The sequence below is a fragment of the Trachurus trachurus genome (assembly GCF_905171665.1).
Source record: "Trachurus trachurus genome assembly, chromosome: 3".
NCBI lineage: Eukaryota > Metazoa > Chordata > Actinopteri > Carangiformes > Carangidae > Trachurus > Trachurus trachurus.
Window position 1 is genome coordinate 30,542,753 of NC_139893.1, and position 20,365 is coordinate 30,563,117.

Below are 20,365 nucleotides of genomic sequence, written 5' to 3' on the forward strand. Positions count from 1 at the left end.
TTTACTATTCAAATATCAGAGGAGCAGCATCAAACTTTACAATATTCACATATAACTAAACTCAGCTGCTTCCACTCATCTTTATGACACAACAGTGTCAGTTTCTTTATTGTGTATTAACTGAATCCTTTTTTCTTTGTTTCTCACATCTGTGGTGTTTTGTGAAATGTTTTTGTGTTTTGTCAAATATTCTTGTTTTGTGAAATGTCGTTGTGCTTTGGCCTTCAGGGCCACTGAAATAAAGTGTGTATCTGTTAACTAGGACTCGGTATGTAATCATTGCACCTGGTAAAAGGTGATTACTGATGTGTATAAATAGGAATAAAAAGACGAATGTGTCTGAAAATAAAATTATTCCAACTGTATGGGCAACAGTGTATATCACACTCGTTAGCTCAGAGACAGGTCAGGAGATCTGGATGAAGGTAGAATAACTGAATAATTAACTGATCAGGTGTCATTTCATGGAGACCCATGATTAATCATTTTAACAATCACTAATCTGACTTTCAGATCACTGGGTGAATTTGTCATGTCAGAAATTCTTTCCAGGCTGAGATTCCCATCGGTGCTGCTGATAACCACAAGGTGTTTTTGTCACGGAGGTGTATTACTGTCTTCCTTACTTCCATGTTATTGTAACATACAATTGTATGATGTTAGATCAATGTAATGATTATTATGTTGCACTGTCCCATGTTATAATGTGATTATTATTATTCAATTTAAAGGTGTACAGAAAAGAAAATTGAATTTGAGCCCACTCTGGATCATAAAATTAATGTAATAACTCATCTTTCAGACGATGTAGGTCAAACTTTGTGCAAAATTCTATTTTTGAGTAAATCCGGGATGAAAGTGTGTATTTTAGTGTAGTTTTTTTTTCGCATTGGATAATGCAGGCGCACGGATTATACGTCAGCCTGTACACGATTCACCAGCCACTGATATTGGATCCGTCATCCGTCATTCAAACGTCTGAGACAACACACACACACGGAGCTCGGTCTCGCCCCAAGCTTTGAATATCCCGCCCGCTCGATAACGACCAATCAAATTAGTTTTCCTCACTCGGGTAAACTCGTGTTGCAGCTCGTGACAACTCGGCGCGACAAACAGGACAAACGGCCATTTCTGTACACCTTTAACATTATATTGTAATGTGTCAAATCTGGATTTTGTAAAAGCACAACAGGAAACAGGAAAAACATTGTTACATCTCTCATAACATAACTGAGTTTTGTATTTTAAATGTTGTGGATAAAACGGTGACATCCATATAAAACAGAACACGGAGCCTGTTTCTGTCACTGACATGTTGTTTAGGTTTTTTGCTCAGAATTGAATTGGAGAAGGTAGCTCTGCAATTTCTCTTTTCATCAGCATTGTTATTAAAGTTGTCCACTTTAAAACAAACTTTATATTGTCACTGATGAACACTTAAAGTGAGAATTAACTAAACACAAAGCGTTATCAGTCAGTAAATCCAAGAAGAAGAAAATCAAAGTCTAAAACATGAGCTGACAAAAACATTTACATTTATTCAAACATTAAAATACAGTAAAGATTTTTTTTTTTTTTTTAGAAACATTATCCGTGTAAATAAACCAGGAAACAAAACCAAGTGCCTTAAACTCACAGAGGATTTTCATCCACACAGGAAGTAGATCGAACATCTCAGGGATCCACTTGCACCATGAGGATGAACTGATTTTTAATAAACCAAAATGAAAAAAAAAACAAAACAATTAAAATGTTTAGCTTTTGTTAAATGCAAAAGCTGACAGCTTAGAGGACGGATCCACAGCTTTCTTCTTCTTGGTGTTGTTTTCATCTGCTTCATTTTGTCCATTTTCCTCCTCCCCTCCTCCTCTTTTCCTCTTCTTCAACTCTGCTGCGTCTCCACTCTGGCCTTTGGCTCTATCTGTCCACGACTGAACCACAGAGACAAGACATGAAGTACACATGTTAATTATCGAACAGGACGAAAACAAAATCACATTGTTCTCCAGCACCGGCTCCAAACACCTACATGGCGATGACTAAACGCACACGCGGACACTCAGGCGTGCGTCTGAAATTGCATCCTGTCATCTATAATCACTATTGACAGGCTGCATCTCTCTGGCTGCTGCTCTTCTCCTCCTCGAGCTTTTATTCCCCCCTCTCTCTCTCTCTCCAGTCGAGACAAAAGGAATCGCTTTCCTGAGCGTAATGGAGCTGGGATGAATCATCGGGCCTGGTGAGTGGACTGGCAGCGGTACAGGACACACACACACACAGACACACACACACACTCTTCACCTCCAGCACCTGATGAAGCACTGCCATTAACCCCATGCAAATCCAAACAAGCAAACACACGCACAGTGATTACAGAGCTGGTCGACGGTTCAAACTACTCTACTGTTATTTTATTGTATTTGGACTGAATAATGTCATTAATAGCAACACACACACAGTGACACACGGTTCCCGGCTAAATGCGCTCCTGCAGGTTTTTGATCAGTTGAAGCAGCGGTCAGAGCTGGTCACTTCCCCAGTAAAAACACAAACCCACTGTGGGAGTTGTCACAGGCATTGCTTGGCGTCTACAGTGGCCAATAGCATTGAATGTACCACAGAGGGATTGTTGGTAGCTGCTCCCTGCTGCGGAGGGCTCCACCACCTTCACCTGCACCTGCCGATCTCACTGATAAGTCGGGTGGAGGTGAAACAGAGGGAGGTTGAAAAAATCTTTGCAGTGAGATGATTGAGATCATATCCGATTGAGCCCGAGGTAGCAGTGATGCTGATGAGGGAGGGACGCAGGCTCATCAACACAACCACAGACAAACACACAAACTTGTGATGGTGACTGGCAGGATCTTGGATTTAGTGCTACATATGATGAAAGGGTTGGACAAAACAGCAACTGAGTGCAAACACCGACTAAACCCTGTTGTGTTGTGTGTTTGCATTGAAACTGACTCACTTGTCTGCATGACAGTTCGGGTTCGTACAATCGGTTTCAAATTGCAACAGTGAGCGAGCGAGCGCTCGACGTGACTCTAGGGTCGTCACACGGGATCTGAGTTTCAGAATGACGGAGATCTGTGTCTTTATTAAAGGCTCCACTGCGTCTCTCTCACAGGATTATCATAAGATCAATGCTTTGTGCCCTCATGGCTAAAACATACTCCACAGTGTTCCCAGGCAACAGCCCCTCCCCCTCCTCCCCTCTCACATCCACTTCCTCTTTTCTTTCTCTCTGTCGAGTGTCATCCAGCTTCTGCTGAGAGTCTTGATGAATGCGGGGTCAGGACCTGGCGATCGCACGCACACACACACACACACACATCTGGCAGCACTCGGGCGGATGAAAGGATGAGGTGTGTCATAGTGACACGACCGCCCTTGTTTAGTCACCCGGCGACCACGGCTGGTATCTGATTTATCTTTTTTAGATCCAACCATGTGGGCTGCAGCAGCTCTCCCTATCAGACAATAAAGATCAACAATTTACTTCTGTGATTATTTTTCTGGTCTTTTCGGTTCCGTCCGAGTGCAGAGGAGGGTTTAGTGGCTGTTCAGTGATTTCTGTCTGAGCCTGAAACAGCTGAGGCCGACCGACGAGACGGCGATGTGAGCGGCGCGGTGAGGACGGGGTTAACGGATCAGCAGCTGATGATCACTGCTGACTCACAAGAGTCAATTGTCGGGTTTCACTGGTCAATTTGCTCTTCAGGACAAATGAGATCAAGGCAGGAAGTGAAAACAGCTCGTTTTCAGGGACACGTTCTGTGACATGGACTCTTAGAACGACAGTGTGACGTCAGGTCACTGGATGAGTCTCTGGAGATAAAAATATCACTCAAATGCGTGGTCAGTTTATGTCACTGTCGGATAAATTTGGAATTTTGAAAAAGAAAAAAGAATTTGTACCGCCAGATTTGCTAAAGAATCAGTCAGGTTTTGACAAAATGAATGACGCATGTAAACAAAACGGAGCTACTATCAGAAGTTAAACATGATGACTTATATGAAGACATAACAATCTACCTGTTATTTTACCAAGACTCATACAAATGATCACACCGATGTTGAACAGCCGTTACTGGTCTGACTCTGAACATTTTTTAAATAAAAAAACTTCGGATTCGGATTCGGGAAGAAAACGGAAGTGGGCGCACTGACTTCAGCCGAGCTAGTGCTACGCCAATCTAGCCGGCTAACTTCTGCTTTAGCTCTCGGCTAACTAGAACGGGAATAAAATAATTTAATCGTGCGGCTCTTCTTGACTTTCCAAATGTAATCGGACTGAATGGATCAAATTCTGGAAGTGAAACAAGTCGTTTCACGGGGGTTGTGACACTCCAAAAAAAAAAATCCACCGTTTTATAGCCACTTCATTTCCCATTATTGTCTATGAGAAAATGCTAAGTTGTTGAACGGCGACCCTGGAAGTATCGGTGAGCACTTCCTGTCTACTGTAATGCAATGCATGCAGGGAGTTGCTGTTTCTTAGCAATCCTAACGTGAACGAGACACAAATGAAACAGGGTGACTCCCGTCGCGGAAGCCGGCAGCGCTGCCTGCTCGTGTTTGGCACTCTACTCATGTTGGGCTTCTTCTTCTTCTTCTTTGGCATTTATGGCGGGCGCACCAACGTTAAGGTGCATTACCGCCACCTACTGTGTTGACCAGAATCACCTGGTTTTGTGCTGTTGCTGATCCAAACGTTTCTTTTTCTTTAGAAAAAAGCTCCCGAATAATGAGGAGAAACTTCAGAAAGCCAAACTATTCGGGATCAAAGCATTATTTGTGTACTTCCGAATACGTATTCGGGTACACCCCTAACCTACAGGGAATTGATTTTCAGGCTGTAATCGAACACACTCTCTCTCTCTCTCTCTCCTTCTCTTGGTATCACCCTAACCCAGCTGTCTGAACCTCACACCCCTCTGTGTTTCGTACCAGTCGCTCCTCGGCTGACAGCGTCCTGAACCGTCCCATCGCCTCTTTGATGACGTCTGTCTCCTCCAGGTCAGGCTGATCGGCCAGGATGCTCTTCCTGTTCTCATCCAGCCACAGCTGGAAGCCCGTCTTCGGCCTGAACAGACAACAACAATATAAAAATAAAAAACAGACTCATAAAATCATTCTTTTTTCTAACTAAAACCTTCACCACAGGAGGTGGAAGAGTCTCAGCAGTCTCCAAGGTTCAGGTAACTTCCACCTTTTACCTCTTGTTCTCGGTGTTGTCAGCCGGTGAGGCCGGACGTGGGACGTCAGCTTGTTTCTGCTGGTCTGCTGCCGGCTCCACGATCTCAGGAGTTTTCTTACTGGCTGCTTTTGTGGCGTTCATCTGCAGCAGAGTGGACTGAGTCTGAGGGGGACAAAGGAGGACCATCAGCAGAGACACCTGATCAGGAGGCATCTCCAGCTCTGTGACCTGCTTGCTGCCGTAAACAGTGTTCAACAGGTTGTAGCTATCATACCGTTTACAGATGCTTTCAATGTAAATATGTGGTGACCTCATGATGATGATATTCAATTTGTGTCTTTGTTGTTGAGTAGTTTTGATCTAGGGAGGTTTGTCGATTTGGATACCTTTGCCTTGGGTCTGGGGGCCAGAGGTTTGAGGACGGGGTTTTTATTTGATTTCCCTGCAGATCCAACGAGTGGGGTCGACTTCCTGCTGGACGTCATGTTGTCCAAGATGTTTGTGACTCGAGGTTGACTGGACGAGGCCGCCGGTTTCCCAGACACCTGAAAATGTCCCATTAAAACCTTTAACACTGTTCTAGTCAATAGTTGTATCATACAATCAGACAAGACAGCTGTTGAAACATCAGGAGTCATTACCTTGAAGGGATTAGCACGTCCCACTTTACCAACTGAAAAACAAATCAGAGGAATCAGGTCAAAAATATAAAAACCAAGACAAACTCAGAACTACAGTACACTCCCTTGTCAGTCCATCAAATTTATCACAAATTAATTGCGTCTTTTATTTGTTCTAAATCCGTTTTCATGTGTTAAATGAAGGACAAATATGCTGGTTTACGTAAATGTAACTTTATTCTACATGAACGAAAGACAATGCTCAGTTTTGTGTCTGCCTGCTCTGGAGGATTTTATGAGTTTACATACACTGTTCTTCTGGTCTGAACTGTCTAAACTAAAGCTGAACATGCACAAAATCTGACTTGAACTACAGGTCGGGTCAAAGGACTTTTAAAGCCAGAAAGAAATTGTGGCAATCGCTATAGTCATAGCAGTAGGTTTGTTACCTTTAATTGTCGGTGTAAGCTATTTTTAGAACGGTGGAGCAGAGCCGTGAGCTGCTCAGAGCTACGCTACGGAGGCTAATGGGATTTCTTGGTTTTCCTCATCAAATGTGGTCAATGTGCAGGTCACAATTTGTCCACAAGAGCCTTTTGGAATTGTTGGATTGTGTATTTGATGAGTTTGATGAGGGAAACCAAGAAAAGGGTGCTGCTCCGCCGTTCTAAAAATAGCTTACACCGACAATTAAAGGTAACAAACCTACTGTTAAGACTATAGGGATTATGGCAATGGGCCAGTTTGCCAAAAATGTTGAACTATCCCTTTAACTTTGCCAGGTTAAACATAAGAACTCTTAACTTTAAATAGAAATTTTGTTCCTACGCATTTCTGAGGGGTGCCGTTTACTCACTTGGAGTCAGAGACGGTTTGGCAGGTGACGTAGCTTCTTTAGCGAATGGGTTCATACCTGCAGGACATGAAGGACACGAGACATGTGAGCTGGTATCAGTGGCATCTTGTGCTTTTTACAGAGAACATGCAGCACTGTGCAAGAGTTACAGACATGTTAGATTCATCCTGAGTAACAATCAGAGACGTCTGAATATGCAGCAAACTGTCTTCAGAGACAAGCAGAACAAGGAGTCAGTCTGGGGTCACATGAAGACACAGAGACTGAACCCAGTGAGCAGCGGTTGGAGACTCTACGTAACAACAGGAAAAACTGTTTGCAAGAAGTTAACTAATGAATTAAAAACTATTCACTGCTTCTTCCCTCAGTTAGTTTCCATGCAAATATGCAAAAAAGGCAGAACTGACATTTTCTGGTTTCTGTCGTCTCCTCTGTCTCCATCTCCTCTCTGTCCTCCTCCTCTGCGATTTCTTCTCCCCGCTCCTCTTCCTCCTCCTGATATCGTCTGCTGCTGTAACGTCCTCCTGTGGCCTCACTTTGACCGTACCTGTCCCGATGAGACACAACACTTTTAAACAAAGGACTGTGAAAAGATTACAGAGGTTCAGTTGTGTTTGAATTCCTCTGAACAAGATGCTTTGATGCGTCTTTGACGTCAACAGTGAAAGCGACAGATGTGGTTTTACGTTACCCAGAGGTGCGCCTGACGCTGGAGTACCCCGCCTCCTCCTCCTGCTCCTCTGGCTCTCCTTCCTGCACCTGGTTGGCCCTCTCCAGGGCGATCTCACTGAGCCGCTGGGCAACGGCCATGCGTCTGGATCGGGACGCGTATCGAATGGCCAGAGTGACCACATCCTGAGTCATCAGGTCCGCCAGCTCCACGGAGCGGAACTCCCTCTCCATTTTACAGGACAACTGGAGGAAGACAACACGGAGGAATCAGTCGAAGAAGGTGCACTTCTAAAATCAGGGGTTATAATGTCACAGTGTGATCCCCACTCACTGCAAACATCTTCACGAGCAGCTCCTGTTGCTCCTTCTGGGATTTGCTCTGCCCGTCTTCATCTATCTCGTAGCCGCTGGACGACAGGAAGCCGTAGTGGTTGTGGAAAAGAACCGAACGCCAGAACTGCTCCTGGAGGACGACACAGGACGACAGGTTGAATGAGAGGTCACTCTCTTAACTCTTTCGCGACCATTGACGAGTTAACTCGTCACAGCCTGCCGAACGTTCACGACCATTGACGAGTAAACTCGTCAAAACCGTTTTTTTACAGATTACAATGATAGACACTCTGAGGTACCCTGTGTGTGAATATGGTAGTCCTCTGATATGTAAAACTGTAAAACTAAAATCAAAACATAATGTTTTTTATAAACTGTGTGATCTTGGTTTTATTTGAGTAATCGTTCTCCTTGAATGCTGCTCTGGGGACAGCGTGCAGGCTGTGCGGCTGTCGGCTACAGTGTTGCGACTTTCTCGCTGAATCTGGCGACTTTCCAAACCCTCTTGGCGACTTTTGACAAAAGCGGCCGACGACAAATCTGGCGAGTTTTTCCGGTGCTGTTACAAACGTTTCTGGTTTGGAGACTCGGATCTGAAAGCCCATTATCACTGCTGTTTTCACGGTGCAGCGGAGCGGGCGCTGTGCAGCGGGGGCTGTGACCGGCCGCCCCCGCCACAGAGCACCCACCGGCGGCCAGTCACACAGCAGTGTCACGGAGTTGCTGCGCTGCAGCCAGAGACCCGCACCGCTGCTCTCCAAGCTGCCACACCCCCCAGATATGCCTACAAATATAGAAATGATTTGGGAGACATGCCACACTGCAGAGTACCGGTAAAATGAGCAGATTGCCACTTGACACAAAAGTGCGTTTTTCTCTGAAACTAGAGCGGGAGCTCCGTTTTTGGAGAAACCCAGCTCTCTTTTTCTACTTCGTACTCACGAACGAAACGGCGGAAAAACTCGCCGTTTTTTCGAGGAGCACGTTGTAAAGTCACTCTTCAACCACGTGAAGACCGTTTGTTTCTAGGTGATGTACAGAGTTCGGTTCGACGTGAGATAAAAGGTAAACAAATAGCCCAAAACATGTGGTCCTGAGCGGATGTGCTGAGGAATTAGTGTGGTCGCGAAAGAGTTAACAGACAACATGGACTGAAAATAATTAATACACAATAATTTACAAATTTAATTACATTTATAATTTACAAATTCAATCAAATTTTTCACATAAAAATAAACTACAATAGACAGGTCACATCTTTGGGGATGTGAATCACAAGCTCATCTGTAACGGCCTCCCACTAGACACTGTGTGTTTTAGAATTTATTGAATAAATGAGTCATGCTGCTGCTTTTAGTCTCCACACACTTTTACAGTTTGATTCAGATCAGACACTAAAAACCCCATGAACCACCTCCTCATGCCGCCGTGTTGAAGTCTGAATACAAATTAATCGATAAGTCCTTCCTTCTGTGTGAAATAGGTTAATGTCTGAAATCGTGTCAGGTGAGTTACCTCCATCTGTCCCTTCTCCGTGCTGGTCTGACACAGCGGCATCTTGAAGGGCAGGATGCCCACGGCAGGTCTGGGCAGGGTGGGCGGGTACCTGGAGCCTTTACACGGGATACACCTGAGAGGACGGGAACAGGCAACAGGGATGTGAGTAACATTCACTGTTATTCATCTCTGATCCCAGTGTGCTGTTTAAATGGAAATCACCAGGTTAAATCCCACTAAGTACAAAGCAGATACACAGTGGGGAAAATAAGCATTTGATCCCCTGCTGATTTTCACTTGATCAAGTGTAAATAAATTATAACATTTATATAATGATAATTCTGAAAGTTTTGTTAATATTCTGTCTATTTCTGTAAAAATAACTTACCATAAAAACTACAGACCGTCCATTTCTTTGTGGGGGAGTAAACTAACAGAATCAGCAGAGGATCAAATACTGTACGTCATCGTCTTGATGAGCACCTCAGCAAACAAACTGAGGATTTTTAAACTAAATCTAAACTTTCCAGTTCATTTCAGTCAACAGAAGCAGGCAGCATGAAAGGTTAATTTGTGCTGTTACCATTTTCTTAAGCGACTGTGTTTTTGCAACAAATTAAACTTCTTTCTCCTTGACTTCTTAAATTGCATTGAGGGGAAACACACTATCTTTGGCATTTTCTGTCAGGGTTAGGGTGTCTTTTTTTTAAGAAAAAATGTCAATAGTATATCAATAATTGATTGTTAATTTTCCCCTGTGATCAAACAAACAAACTTCTTCAGATGCCCTTCCCTGGTCCAGAAACACAGCTGCATCACTGACCAGGAAATCACTAGGAAATGTCAGGTCAGTATTTAAACGTCCCGTTAATCACTCCCACACTGAGCTTTACAAACATCTGAAAGACTGGACACAAAACACAGCAGGACACTGACCTGAGCTGCTGAGGGTTCTCGTGAACTCCGACCACCCAGTAGTGATCCGATTTGCTTTTGCAGGTGTCTCTGGTGTTGCACACCGGTGTCCACGTGTTTCCCAGGGAGCGGTTCAGCATCCGAACCATCCCGTCAGAATCCACGTAGCATGGTGTTCCTGAAAGAAACCACAACACAGCTGAACGGTCACCGTACAAGTCTCGGGTGGAACTGGCCAGAAACTGTCACTTGTGTTAAAACAGCTGATGTAATGTACAGTGGCATGCAGAGGTTTGAGCACCCCTGGTCAAAATGTATGTAAATGTGAACAGTTAAAGCTGGGGTAGGCAAGATTTGTTTTAAAAACAAAATATTAACTTTTTTTTTTAAAGAAAATTGTGTTTTTCCATTCGGCTATCAGTAATGAAAGGTCTGTGTTGGGGCCATCACAGTGTTTCTCTATGTCTCTGTATGCAGCAGCCTGAAAGCCTACAGCTCCCAGTATCATTGAACAATCAAATCTATTCTGGTCTGGGGGTTCCTGATTGGTTGAGAGGCCAGCCCTACTGTGTCCTCCCGATTTGTTAGGACAGATCGGGGGGACAGGAGGCCCTTCAACCATCAACAATCAGGAACCCCCAGACCAGAATAGATTAGATTGGTCAAAGATACCCGGAGCTGTAGGCTTGTTTTTAAAACAAATCCCAGCTTTAAGGAAGTGGAAGATTAGATGATCTCCAAAAAAACCAAAGCACTCTTTTGCAATATTTTAAGCAACGTTAGTGTATTATTTTAGTTTTCTACAATTTTAGAGTGAAAAAGGGAAACAAAGCAGCGCTCTGCAAAAGAATGTGAAACCCAGGAGACTCGCCGTTTCCAAATGGGGTGCTACTAGGTACTACTGTAACTATGCAGGGGGCCCAAACCTTTTCCTCTTCTGTCATTTTTAATATGTAAAAAATGAAAATAAAAAAATTATATTGTTTAAAATTTAAGGGGAATGTGTCATCTGTAACTCTATGCCTTTTGGAGATAATTTCGTCTTCCACTTGTTTAACTGTTCACATTGACAGAAATGTTGACCAGGGATGCCCAAACTTTTGCACTCCACTGTATATAAACATAAAGTCAGGGAAGTGAGGTGAATGAGGACTCACCTTCGGCGGTGAACCCGAGCCACGACAGATGGGACTTGCGAGAGAGTGGGAGCGGTTCTCCGTTGATAATTTGCCTCTTTCTCCGACCGAGCTGCAGCAGTTGGACGCCCAGAGCCTGATCCCCGTCAAAACCTGTGGCTGAAGACGGGAAATCAAACACAAGCTTCAACATGAGAGTGATGCTTCACTATAGTCTGTAACAACACAGTAGAGATGGCTTTTCCAGAACCAGCTGTTTTTTTGTTCATTGGTTTCAGCTCATCTTGCTGCTCTTAGAAGAAGAGTCCTGACTTTTACTGCAGATGAACCGATTACAACATGTGGCTTTAATGTTCACTTTGATGGATTAGTCCACTCAGGCCTTAAACCACCGCAAACAGATTGTTTCCAGAAACAACAGTTCAAAACCTACAAACATTGTTTAAAGTAAAAAAAAAAAAGTGTAGTAACTCATTTTTCTAAGAGCTGAAACAGAAAAAAAATAATTTTATAATAATTCATCAATGATCTAAATCAGACTGTTTAAATGCTGAAAAACAAATTATTTGCAACAGGAAGATCTTGACGTTTACTCAGAGCTCAGGGAGCTTAGATGAAACAGGTTGGTGACCACTGCTGTAGACGATCTATTAGTCTATGTATCTTTAATAAGTGATATCAGGAAGCTGGAGATCAATCAGATCCACCTCAACATAGCTGTTAGTGTGTGTGTGTGTGTCTAACCCCGATGGTAGACGATGAGCAGCTGCTCTCCGTGCCCCGACATGCAGACCACAGGTCCTGGCAGGCTGAACATTTCTCTCTGAAGGCCTCCGATGGAGAAGAGGCGGAGCATCAGCGCGCTGGTGGCGACGGCCGCCCAGCCCTGACCCAGACACAGCGCCCTCGCGTCCTCGTCCTTGGGCAGGTCCACCATCCACTCCTTGTTGGTGTCCCAGGAGGAGAAGTGCAGGCACTGCAGCTTGCTGGGAGGAGGGAACAGCAGGTTCAAAGATCTGCAGGGAATGATTCACGTAAAACACGAACGGAGGGTGGGATGGGGGAGGGGGGGGTTCACCTGGCGAGCTCGTCTGTGCTGGGGCAGGCCAGCAGCACGGCCTCCTGGGAGATATCAGCCATGGTGTGGCCCAGGGAGTTGGTGAGGTGCATGGCGTGGTGCACGGCCGTGTCGTGGAACTCCACGTCGATGGCGTTGTCCTGCTCATCGTTGTAACCTCGCACTATTCCCACCGAGTTCCACATCTATAGATAGATAGATAGATTCCAATTAAATGAACATTTTATCTACAGTTTTATATGCAAAGTCGGTTTTCCACACACACCTCTCGTGCGTGTCAGTCTAACATTAGCTCCCTCTGTCAGTGTGTCCTACCATAAAGCGGTGCGTGAGGTGTGCAGGGGTGGAGCCAGACTGGAAGGACTTCTGGGGCGGCGTCGGCATGGGCCCCTCATAGACGGGTCGTAAGGGCACCAAGGGGACGGATGGAGGTACAACAGCACTGCCCGCGTCGTCGTCATCGTCCCCGAATTTGTCCAGAGCGAGTTTCAGGGATCCTGAGGCTGAACAGACACAAAGATGGAAGGAGTCCCCCATGTGTTTCCAAGCGCTACCCCCTCTCCCCTCCCCCTTTAACCCACTCCCTTCACTCACCCACTGAGTTCTCATCATCTAGGATCGGCCCTCTGTTCCTCACCCGGCCGGTCGCCGGCATGAGGAAATCATCGTCGTCATCGTCGTCCGCGGCCACAGGTTTCTTCACCGGCGAGTTGGTGTCGCTCAGTCCTTCATCCATGGGTCTGTCGTCGTCATCGTCGTCGAACAGGTCGTCGTAGTCTTTTGTTGCTTTAGTTGCTGGTGCCTGCTGAAAGATGTGATGTGAAATCACCAACCTGCAGCTGCTGCAGTTCACAAATGATCCTTTAACACTTCACATGCAAACTGTGTTTCACATGCAAAATCGTTTGGGAGTTTATGGCTCTCATTCATAAAATGTGACCATCACCAGGAGCCTCTTGGTTTTGAGGGCCAAAGCATTTGCCTGATTTGCCCTTTCCTGAGGGTGGGTCTCTACCTTGGTGGCGCTGGAGTCTGGTGCGGAGGTGCTGAGACCTTCCAGCAGGCCGAGGCAGCCCTCGGTGTCTGTGTAGGCGATCTGATCTCCCGACGGGTGCCAGGCCAGGCCGCACACGGTGAAGCCTTTCTCGTGCTTCTGCCTGCAGCACAGAGGAGGAAACTTCAGCGTCAGTTTACTACAAAATCAGACCGGTGATGAGGGGGCTGCCAGTGAAACCTCACCTTTCTTTAAACCTCATTAAGCCTCGTTTCTCATGACGCGTCTCAGATATCACGAACAGAAGCTAGAAGTCACCGCCATCATTTAAAGGGATAGTTCAACATTCTGGCAAATTCAACTATTGCCATAATCCCTGTAGTCATAGGGACTACTCTGTAATTATCCATGCATGTTGTTTTGAGATCCGCTGGACAGAGACGTGAGCTGCTCAGCGAACACAGTGGAGGTGAATTGGTACAGGTCCCCTGTCCCTCAGAACTAATCAAATACACAGTCCAACAACTCCAAAACACTCTCATGGACAAGTTGTGACCTGCACATTCACAGCACTATGAAATAATAATGTAACATTACAAGACTGAGTTGTTTTCAAGGCAAATGCAGCCGGAGCTACATTTCAAACACAGCTGCTCGGCAAAGTGATTTCAAAAGCGCAAGTAGTTCTGGGTATTGGCTTCATGTGTCGTAATGTTACATAATTATACATGATTGTTTAATAGCGTGGTGAATGTGCGTTTTGGAGTTGTTGGATTGTGTATTTGATGAGTTTGATGAGGGAGAGGGGACCTGTACCATTAACTGAGCAGCTCACGTCTCTGCCCCGCTGATCTCAAAACAACATCCACTGAAAATTAAAGGTAACGAACCTACTCTTATGACTATAGGGATTATGGCAATAGGTGAATATGCCAAAATGTTGAACTATCCCTTTAACTCATTGAGTGCCACGCTCCTTTCCAAAGTTTTAGTCAAGTGTACCAGCAATTTAGACCATTTTTGTAGAGCCACAGTGTATTCTATATTATTGCCACCAACACATACTGTAGCCCACTAAACAACAATCAGATTTTACCGCGGGGGGACTTTGGGGAGGACACGGTGTTGCTCCAGATGAAGACCGGGCGGGACTGTGGGCTGAGAGCTTCCTGTTTCTGCTCCGAGCAGCTCGAGCAGCTGGAGCAGCAGCGCAGGTGAGAGCGGAGCAGCTGCTGCATCTGCATGCAGAACTCAACTTCCAAAAAACTTCCAGATCATGAGCTGTCGTGACTTTGATCGTCATCTATTTCAGTTCTCCTCGTCGTAGAGTCCCCAAATTTACATATAATGTGTATTAAAGTGTCTATTTTCATAATTAAAAAAAAAAGCAAAAAACAAAAAATCTCGTTTTTGGCACTCAACGCATGGGAACGAGAAATTACGTGGTTGGCACTCAATGAGTTAAGTGTGTTGAACACATACCCCCTCTCAACTCCTGCACACACCCTCGTTACACACCTTTCCACACACAGCTTGCTGTTTGCGTCCCACACCGTCAGTGAACCCCCCACGCTGCCAGCTGCCAGGAACCGTCCACACGGAGACCAGGTCACCACGTTGATGGGCTGCAGGGAAAAAAAACGGGGCGGGAACAAGAGAGAATTGAAGCGTAGCGGCTCATCAGTGTGTTCTGCATCAGTTCATGTTGTATTCTGAGTGGTTGGTTTGTTGAATCGGTCGCATCAGGAGATCAAACGTCTAAACTGCACTGGAGCGGAAAGTCAGTGGACGTGATGTAAGAAAGATGTTTTTCACAGACCGACGATGACTCAGGCACAAACAGTGTGTGTGTGTGTGTGTGTGTGTGTGTGTGTGTGTGTGTGTGTGACTGGACCTCACCTGTGTGAGCAGGTCGTCAGACAGAGTGCTCACATGTTCCCAGGAGCCTCGTTCGTAGAGCTGCACCTTAGTGTCGACAGGAACCGCTAAAAACTGAGCGTGCACACAGACGTCTTTCTGTTATTTCAGCGTTCTGCTCCGTCTCTCAGATCATTATCAGTTCTTTTTACATCAATCAATCACTGATGTGGTGCTGGACTCCTGAGGGCATCATGGTAGAAACCACACAGACACTGACCTTTCCTGTCCCGGGCTGCCAGGCCAGACGACACAGGGACTTTGCGTTACTGACGTCGTTGGTTTTCTGCAGCAGAGGCCAACTGATCACCTGAGTCTGAGCGAAGACAGAGCAGATCAGCAAGTGTCAGAAATAAAGAAATCACGGTTGTTGCCTCAAAATTATCGAGTACGAGTTGATAAAACACTGATTTACCTGCTCCTCGATGTTCCACACCACCACAGAGCCATCGCAGCTGGAAGACGCCTGACAAGAAGACACAGTTTGACATTCAAGTTAAAATCAAATCGGCTCAGGTCCAAGGTTTCCACGCAAAAACGATGCATCTGTAGCTCTGCCTTTAAAACGGAGCTCGACTAATTCATCGTCTCTAAGTCTTTGAGTGGAATTACGCCGTGGTGTTGCAGCACTGTGATGTCAGGAGCCTGATAACGGCGCCTGAAGGTTAACACGCTGAAAATGCACCTCACGTTTCATCAACCAAACTCAATCAGTCATGGTTCTCCACGGCTCAAACCATATTCTGGGCTTTTCTGATCAAGTGCCAGTAAACTTTTTTTTCATTTTAGATTCTTCACAATTAATTAATAACTCGTTTGGTCCAGAAAATGCCAGAAAATGCCAAAAAACAAATAAAATCATAAATTAGCCCAAAATGCAGCATGTCTTTGGCTACAACTCAACTGGTATTAGGTGCACCACAGCAACCATTTATATTTTACAAAATGAGTTTGTTTGAACTCATAATTTACGTATGTCTGTCTGTCTGAATGTCTGTACAGTGACGTTTGACAGTGATGTTCTCCGACAGTCAGGAGGATCAGTCGGTCCGTGTCCGACTGGAAACACAAGCGGAACTGATGCCGAGCTTGTGTTTCCAGGAACTCCCTCTCCAATACACGTGTTAACAACACCTCTGTCGTTGTTTCCTCACGTTTCCCATCAAATGTTGTGTCTGTTAAACCCTCAGCTGGCTAAAATGAATGCAGTCTGATACAACAGGCCTGCAGGTTGTGATGTGTGATGTGTTTTAATGCTCAGTTTTATCAAACCTGTTTCAGAAAATGTGGTTTAACTTTATGATCACTGTGCAGGAGGTAGTTTGTTTATTTCCTCACACAGAGAGACAGGTATAAAAATAGAAAACGCCTGTCTCTGTAAAGCAACAGAGTTCAAATATGGAGAAGGAGCTTTAAATAATGAGTGTTAAATTGAGATTAAAACAACCTCAGTGATGCACGTCTGTCGTCAGAGAGGAGCTTTACCCACCAGGAAGTCATCTTTAGGGTCAAAGGTGACACTGAGGACGGGTGCTTCGTGGCCACGGAGTGTTTTCTGTTGGCTGCTGTCGGACACCTCCACCACCTTCACCATGAAGTCACTGAGGAGCAGAGAGAAGCTGGGAGTTAATATGCAGCCAGTCTGCGTTCACACGTGAGCAGAGTGGCGGCTCCAGGGTCGAGGGGGAAGGACACGTCAGCGACGACGACCCGCACAAGTGCAAATTATCAAATCGATCAACAAGAGGAGAAAAATATTTGTAATTTCCCACAGCGTCCGCCAGAATGCAAATGCCAAATCTGCCCTAACAGCCTCAGATGCTTGAATTTTCACAATCAATACCACAGCAAAAGAATTACCAGTGTGAAAATAGCGGCATCAATACGGCGCCATGTCCGCGCTTCTATTGCTGCCATAAACCTGTTAGGGGTCAATCAATCCTGGCAGCAAACAGACGATCATCTCCAATCAGGACTAATCATAAACCAATGGAGAGTGCTGCTCCGTCTGTGAGGGAGAGACATCACCGAGGTGCACGGCTGTCTGCGTTCACCTCAGTCTGTGCTGCAACAACAACAACAACAACAACAGACCTGATAAGATCATAGTCTGGGTTCGTCATAGCGCACACAACACTGAACACAACAGACGCTTTATGCACGACGGCTCCGCCGAACGCCACGGGAGACGCCGCGGTGGAGTGAACGTGCATGTTTTGACAAAGTAGACACGACACCCGCCCGACTCTCGGCACCGAGATCACGCCTCAGGAGGAGCTGATGGATCTGTCCAGTCAGCCGCACGTCTCCGTAACTGCATGTGAATTCAAACCAAAGTCATGAAAAAAGGACGTGTTACTGGTTTTACACAGAAAAAGCAGAAACAGCTTTTCATCTGCATGGAAAGAACTCCGAGTTAAATCGTTTTTTGACAGAAGTGAGTGTTTCTTTTATTTTTTTGTGAAGATGAACAGTGGATATATCATTTTAGATGTTTACATCCTGATCCATCACACAGCACCACCAGGGAGGAAACAAACGCTGTCTGTTTAAGGAGAACAGCGATACCATTCATGTCTAAATTTTGAATCATAAAGCTGCGTTGAGCCAGCAGCTTGTGAGCTCATCTTCACTTAGCATAAAACAGGCTGAAAACAACCGACTCTGTCCACAGGTGACAGGACGTGATGGCTACCAGAGCTGTGCAGAAATATAAAAAACATCTTGTGTTTTGTCCAGTGTCGAGTGTTTTACCTCTTTTCTCTAAGTGTTATAGCACAGGGATGCACATAAAAACACACTTTTCTCTGAACTAAACTCCGGCACGTTAATTTTTGTCTAATTTCTATCATTGTTTTATGTAAAGGGAGGTTGCTAAGTTAGTGCTTCACTGTAAGGTTTAAACTGCTGTGCATACGACTATTAACATCTTGAATCTTGAATTTATGGTGTGTTTCCCAGTACTTTCTTCGACGTATTGTTTCATTTCTGTTTGTCAGGTCCGTCTACCATCGTCAGTACCTGGATCCTGCAGCGACTCTCGAGCCGCTGCTGTTGAAGGCGACGTGTGTGGCATTGGTGGTGAACCGGGTCAGGATGCCATCGGGATCGCCATCGGGGAACGTGTGGATCTGCACCGTGTTGTTGGAGCTCGCCGTCACCAGCTTGTTGTTCTGTGGAAAAGAACATGAAGGTTCAATCCGTCTCCAACGCCACTATAGAAACCAATCGTACATCATGAGTCCTGTACGACATGAATCTGGTGACCAACCTTGAGTGCCAGGGAGTACGCCTTTTCACCAACTGTGATGAACTTTGGGTCGTCGTCATCGAGACCCTCCCATATCCGAACATCTCCATCATTTCCACAAGTTACGATGAATCTAAGGGAATTTTGATCAGGGTCAAATTTCAGCATAGAAATAAAAGTAGTAATACAAAGAATAAGGGTAAATGTAAAGTAGTGCACGGTGTGGCACAATGTATTCCCTCAGTGACACTGCACACTGAGAGGTGGGACATACAACAGCATACTGTTCACCCTGACACCACAAAGCTCTCTCACTGTTTGCTGAAACTCTATTAGTTTTCCCTAATTGAGCGTTAATGACAGCACTTAATATTTACAGGTAAAGCTTCATCAATTTGAGCGAGTGCTTTTATGTGTTAAAATGTTCATATAAATCTAATAAACTAGAAGCTGAGCACATATAATGACTTAGTAGTCCAAGGGAACAGCTGATTTTCTAGCTGATACTTAAATGACATTGTTAAACCACAAAAAAAACTTAAATCTGAACATGAATGCCTTTGTTGTCATTACACAAGTGCAACAGGGTTGGATTGTAAGTCTTGACAGTGCAAATAACAAAGAGCAATGACACAGAAATTAAAGAATAAGGAAAGAGACGCGTTACGTAGTTCTGTGCTCATCCTACTGCAGGACTGGACTGGTTCTGTGTGTTGTTCTATCTGTGAGGTTTTTACTGAAGTGAAGGCCCTGAACGCATCTTCATGCACAAACTGTGTGACTTACTTCCCCCGGTCGTCGAAGCAGACCTCGGTGTGACCCTCCGAGTGACCGTAGCGCATCGGCTTCCTCTCACAAGGCATTTTCACAGAGCAGCAGCAGCCTGACGGACACAAACACACACTTCAAATTGACACAGAAGTTCAGCGGTCTGTAGCTCAGACAAGCTGCTCGCTGCACAGTCGGGCTGAAGCTGACAGCAACAAAGCTCAATGGTCCGGACTCGACGGTCTGATTCCCACACGGTGTTTGAAGCCTGACACGTTTAACTCGGCTCAAACAGAGAAGTTATCTGACAGGTAACGATTTAAAAGAGAAAATAACAGGACTACGTACAACTTTCCACTCCACACACTCGTTCCTCAGCTCCTCTGCTCCTCAATCTCCCGCGCTGAAAACAAGGAAACGCTGCGTCACAACTCCCGCCACCTACGTCATGACGCAAATGTCGAAACCCCGCCTTCGTTTGAAACACACAGCACGAGCCAGGTCCAGGGTCTGTGGTAAGGGAGACAAATAGCTACTAAAGAAAATGAAGAGATTTGATATGTTAAATTTATATTTATTGTTTAAATACTGTCTTGACTGTTCATTGAAGTAGAATATAAACTGCCACCGCTCCTCCACCATCCATGCATGCAGCTCAGGTGTTAAAGAGCATTCATTTTGCTCTGTAGCTAAACAATGAAAAAACCTCCAAGTGCCACCAAAGAGCACCAGATGTGAGGATGAGAGGTCGAGTAAAACACAAAAATAGCCACTAATGCTTTTTCTTTAGTTATTTTAGTAATTGGAGCAGCTAGGCCTACTGTAACATACTTAAAGCATAGCATAGCCTACTCCTTGGCTCTTTCCTGGCTGCCAAACAAAACCTGTTAGTTGCCGACCCCTTCGCTCACCTGCTTCAGAGACATCTCAGGGGAGGATTTGATTAATGTATTCTGCTGGCAGACACCTGTGTGTCTAAACATTACATCAGGGAACTACTGTAGTGTAGCCTAAAGTGAAATTCAGATGGACATGAAGTAGCTTTGGGTATAAAGTGCTATATAGATCTAACCTATTGTGGTAGGCTATAGCCTACATGTGTTGCAGGCAGCCAGTAGTTCTG

General features: G+C 45.1%; 1 protein-coding gene across 1 annotated transcript; it reads right to left on the reverse strand.

Annotated features, from left to right (window-relative positions):
• Window positions 1-1,757: 1,757 nt before the first annotated feature.
• wdhd1 (WD repeat and HMG-box DNA binding protein 1) lies at window positions 1,758-19,687 on the reverse strand (the record flags this gene model as incomplete). The annotated part of the gene is made up of 26 exons (XM_083992703.1): window positions 19,591-19,687; window positions 19,261-19,357; window positions 18,496-18,607; window positions 18,246-18,397; window positions 16,714-16,825; window positions 15,640-15,690; window positions 15,445-15,540; window positions 15,207-15,299; window positions 14,826-14,932; window positions 13,329-13,470; window positions 12,908-13,118; window positions 12,629-12,816; window positions 12,314-12,498; window positions 11,980-12,221; window positions 11,257-11,394; window positions 10,121-10,277; window positions 9,203-9,317; window positions 7,686-7,817; window positions 7,374-7,597; window positions 7,090-7,229; window positions 6,683-6,739; window positions 5,848-5,879; window positions 5,593-5,751; window positions 5,226-5,368; window positions 4,957-5,092; window positions 1,758-1,934 (listed from the first exon to the last, which is right to left on the reverse strand). Exons 2-26 carry the CDS (start codon window positions 19,335-19,337, stop codon window positions 1,758-1,760), a joined length of 3,378 nt encoding a protein of 1,125 aa, XP_083848829.1. The 5' UTR covers window positions 19,338-19,357; window positions 19,591-19,687.
• Between the last annotated feature and the right edge of the window lie 678 nt (window positions 19,688-20,365).